The following is a 5,000-nucleotide window of genomic DNA, read 5'->3' on the forward strand; positions in this document are numbered from 1 at the left end:
GACCACCGGTGTCCCGTCGGCCCAGTCGCCCAACAGCCCGGGTAGTAACGGGAACAGTTCTGTTAGCGGAGCAGTGTTGAGTACAGCAGCCCTGCAGGCTCACCAGTACATGTCTCGCACCAACGGAGGAGGAGTCACACTCTACCCCTACCAGGTATGCTATGTCTGTGCGTGCTTGGGATTGTGTGCGAACGTGCGTGTGGGATGATAGACTTTCGGAAATGCAAGAAGACGGGGGGCGTTCCACGAATAGAGTACATTTTGCGTCCCTTTGATATTTTACATGTGAATTGTGCACCAATATTGCATTTAAAAAAAAATCGTGTTATATTCCATGAAGTGCCCTTTAATATACACCACGTGGAACATTTTTATACATCTGAAGGTGGTTATTTATTTAATGTGATTAGTGAGTCATTTACGTCTGTCCCTCATTTTAAGGTCAACCCTGTTACGTGAACTGAACTCTTGTTTTAGTATGGTGAAACGATTCCTCTTAAAATTATTATTTCAAAATAAACTATGAACAGTCAAATCATAGTGTAAAATCAGGTGAGCGGGTTCTACTCATTTTGGCCATTTTCTGGTGTTTTGTGGTGAAAAACCCTGTTACCCATAGATAGATAGACTAGAATTTTTTAAACAATTGAATAACAACTGAGAAGCTTGCATTCAATCATTCAATTGCCCCTCCCTGTTGCACACAACAAGCTTCCATTCCATTCATCTCATCCACCAGCTGGCTCTCTCTATGTCAAATCGTCTGGTTTTACAGAGATTCAGAACGGGACTTCCCTGGAAGTCTATGGCAAGAGCAGTTGAAACAACCGCTGGTTTTAATTGGCTGATCTCTCAGTCCATCACCGTCTAGCACAACCCTTAGAACCTCCTCCCTACATTGTGACTTCAGAGTGCGAACAGGGCAAGTGTACTAAGCAAGGAAGTGAGTTTCGGAAATATCTGAAAGTACACGTCTCAGAAATTGTTTTCACATATAAACGTTAACGTTAAACTCAGAATCAATTAGGCTTTCCAAAATGAATATGGTCAGTGTGGTAAAACATAGTATTTTGAATGGCAATTTTCGCAATTTTTCAAAGTCCCATCTAATACAGTTGGAGCAGTCTCACTCCCTCTCCCACTTTGTAGCACAGTGTTACCAGGCTCTACGCGCCAGCATTTCGAGCCTGGGGAAAAGGTTACCATTCCCCCTGCCACAACAGCATTTATGGCTGATTTTAGATGAAAGCCTCAACCCTGCTATGGTACACCGTATTACTTTAATGGCACATTATTGGCACTTACTATAGTCAAGTTGAAGTTCAACGTGCTCTTTAGGACATAATGTAGAAATTTGGTGAAATTCATAGTTTCCTTTGACCAAAATGTACTCTGTTCGTGGAACGAGACAGATAGAAATGGAAAAAAGAGATGAAAAGAAAATAAAGCCGGAAGAGCATCCAAAACGTTTGTATCTGGAAATAGTGCTAGCACAAAAAAAAAAGGTGGAATTTTGATGTTCTGTGTCAGGCTTTTGGAGGCCCATTTCAACAGGAACATTGACCTTATTTTTCAAAATGTCTCCCTCTATTTGTTGACCAAAGAGAGAGGAGGAACTGTGAGGTTGAACTGAGGTTATGTCTGTCCACTGTCCTCACTTGTCCTCTGAAATCCAGTGGCAGTCTGTGCCGAGTGTTGAGTCATGTACGGTGCATTAGATTCTATAATTGGCCCTGATGATGTGTATTGGCCATGGGGGTCAGACAAAGTGTGTCTGTGTGTCTGTGTGTTTGTGTGTCTGTGTGTGTGTGTGCTCGTGTGTGTGTGTGTGTGTGTGCTCGTGTGTGTGTGCTCGTGTGTGTGTGTGTGTGTATGCTCATGTGTGTGTGTGTGTGTGTGCTCGTGTGTGTGTGTGTGTGTGTGTGCTCGTGTGTGTGTGTGTGTGCTCATGTGTGTGTGTGTGTGGGTGCTCGTGTGTGTGTGTGTGTGTGTGCTCATGTGTGTGTGTGTGTGGGTGCATGCGTGTTTGTATGTGTGTGCGTGTGTGTGGGTGCATGGAGGCTGTCCCCAGAGTGGTTAGAGTGGTAACTGGAAGGAAGGTGAGGACAACTCTTGGAACAAAGGCTTCTGGGAAAGGACAGCCTTGAGGCTCTTGTAATTGAAAGAGAGGGGGCGGTGGGGCGGATTAGGAAGAGAGATACAGTTGAAGTTGGAATTTTACATACACCTTAGCCAAATACATTTATACTCAGTTTTTCACAATTCCTGACATTTAATCCTAGTAAAACATCCCTGTCTTAGGTCAGTTAGGATCACCACTTTATTTTAAGAATGTGAAATGTCAGAATAATAGTAGAGAGAATGATTTATTTCAGCTTTTATTTCTTTCATCACATTCCCAGTGGGTCAGAAGTTTACATGGACTCAATTTGTATTTGGTAGTATTGCCTTTAAATTGTTTAACTTGGGTCAAACATTTCGGTAACCTTCCACAAGCTTCCCACAATAAGATGGGTGTATTTTGGCCCATTCCTCCTGACCGAGCTGGTGTAACTGAGTCAGGTTTGTAGGCCTCCTTGCTCGCACACGCTTTTTCAGTTCTGCCCACACATTTTCTATAGGATTGAGGTCAGGGCTTTGTGATGGCCACTCCAATACCTTGACTCTGTTGTCCTTAAGCCAATTTGCCACAACTTTGGAAGTTTGCTTGGGGTCATCGTCACACGGGGGTCATGGCCAAACAGTTCTATTTTTGTTTCATCAGACCAGAGGACATTTCTCCAAAAAGTACGATCTTTGTCCCCATGTGCAGTTGCAAACCGTAGTCTGGCTTTTTTTATGGCGGTTTCGGAGCAGTGGCTTCTTCCTTGTTGAGCGGCCTTTCAGGTTATGACGATATAAGACTCGTTTTACTGTGGATATAGATACTTTTGTACCTGTTTCCTCCAGCATCTTCACAAGGTCCTTTGCTGTTGTTCTGGGATTGATTTGCACTTTTCGCACCAAAGTACGTTCATCTCTAGGAGACAGAACGCGTCTCCTTCCTGAGCGGTATGACGGCTGCGTGGTCCCATGGTGTTTATACTTGCGTACTATTGTTTGTACAGATGAATGTGGTTCCTTTGGAGATTGCTCCCAATGATGACCCAGACAGAATTTTCTTTCTGAGGTCTTGGCTGATTTCTTTTGATTTTCCCATGATGTCAAGCAAAGAGGCACAGAGTTTGAAGGTAGGCCTTGAAATACATCCACAGGTACACCTCCAATTGACTCAAAGGATGTCAATTGGCCAATCAGAAGCTTCTAAATGACATCATTTTCTGGAATTTTCCAAGCTGATTAAAGGCACAGTAAACTTAGTGTATGTAAACTTCTGACCCACTGGAATTGTAATACAGTGAATTATAAATTAAATACTCTGTCTGTAAACAATTGTTGGAAAGATTACTTGTGTCACACACAAAGTAGATATCCTAACCGACTTTCCAAAACTATAGTTTGTTAACAAGAAATGTGTGGAGGGGTTGAAAATGTTGTTTTAATGACTCCAACCTAAGTGTATGTGAACTTCCGACTTTAACTGTAGAAGCAGGAGGAAGGAGAGAGGGCATGGGAGAGGGAGAGAGATATGTAGTGTAGTGTTCGTGTTTTATGTTCTGAATCTGTGTAATATATTTCATATCCTGGTAATGAGGACTCTAGGGAACTCTCCTGTCGCACCCCTGTTCTCCCTCATCTCCTTCCTCTCAACCCCCCCATCTCAGTCCCACACTTCTATTTCTCTCCATCCCTCATCTCCCTATATATCTCTTTCGCTCTCATCTCCCCTGTACCCCCTCTCTTTCGCTCTCATCTCCCCTTGTTCCCCCTCTCTCTTGTCTCGTTTCTCCCTCTCTCTCTCCTGTTGTACTCCCGGTGGTGTAAAGTACTTAAACATTCTTTAAAGTGCTACTTAAGTATTTGTTGGTGGGCTATCTGTACTTTACTTTACTATTTATATTTTTGACTACATTCCAAAAGAAAATAATGTACTTTTTACTCCATACATTTTCCCTGTCACCTAAAAGTACTTACATTACATTTTGAATGCTTATCAGGACAGGAAAATTGTCAAATTCACCCACTTATCAAGAGAACAACCCTGGTCATCCTTACTGCCTCTGATCTGGTTGTCACTCCCTGATCTGTTTCAACAGTCCTCGTTATCGTCTCCACCCCCTCCAGGTGTCGCTTGTTTTCCCCAGTGTATTTATCCCTGTGTTTCCTGTCTCTCTGGGCCAGTTTGTCTTGTATATTGACTTGTAAGTCAACCAGCCGTGTTCTTGTTCACCTGCCTTTGCTGTTCTCCTTTTTCTAGTCCTCCCGGTTTTGACCCTTGCCTGTTTCTCGACTCATCACCCGCCTGCCTGACCATTCTGCCTGCCTTGACCTCGAGTCTGTTTGCCATTCTGTACCTCCTGGACTCTGAACTGGTTTTTACCTTTTGCCTGTCCACGACCATTCTCTTTCTTACTCCTTTTTGGATTATTAAACATCTTAAACTCCAACCATCTGCCTCCTGTGTCTGCATCTGGGTCTCGCCTTGTGTCATGATACTGGCGGACTTACTAAACACAAATGCTTAGTTTGTAAAATTTGTTGGAGTGTGCCCCTGGCTATCCGTAAATAATAAAAAATTATTAAAAAATTTGTGCCATCTGGTTTGAATAATAGGAATTTGAAATGATTTGTACTTTTTACTTTAATACGTAAGTATACATTAGCAATTACATTTTTAAACCAAATACTTTTATACTTTTAATAAAGTAGTATTTTACTGGGTGACTTTTCACTTTTACTTGAGTCATTTTCTATTAAGGTATCTTTACTTTGACTCAAGTATGATGTTTGAGTACTTTTTCCAACACTGCGTACACACGTAGCCCTTTTTCCTCCCCCTGTCGCATTCATCCCTTACACCCCTTTTGCATCCTTCATTCCCTCCCTCCTTTCCCTCACTC

At 42.5% G+C, this 5,000-nt stretch overlaps 1 protein-coding gene across 1 annotated transcript in view; it reads left to right on the forward strand.

Moving 5' to 3' along the window:
• Positions 1 to 5,000, forward strand: part of LOC139530626 (kinesin-like protein KIF26B) — a 156,659-nt gene that overhangs the window by 57,080 nt on the left and 94,579 nt on the right. The window contains exon 3 of the mRNA XM_071327202.1: positions 1 to 154. This exon is cut by the window's left edge and continues 551 nt beyond it. Within this exon, the coding sequence (XP_071183303.1) occupies positions 1 to 154 (154 nt within the window). The remainder of the gene's footprint in view (positions 155 to 5,000) is intronic.

Source organism: Salvelinus alpinus, chromosome 9 (assembly GCF_045679555.1).
Source record: "Salvelinus alpinus chromosome 9, SLU_Salpinus.1, whole genome shotgun sequence".
NCBI classification, from domain to species: Eukaryota; Metazoa; Chordata; class Actinopteri; order Salmoniformes; family Salmonidae; genus Salvelinus; species Salvelinus alpinus.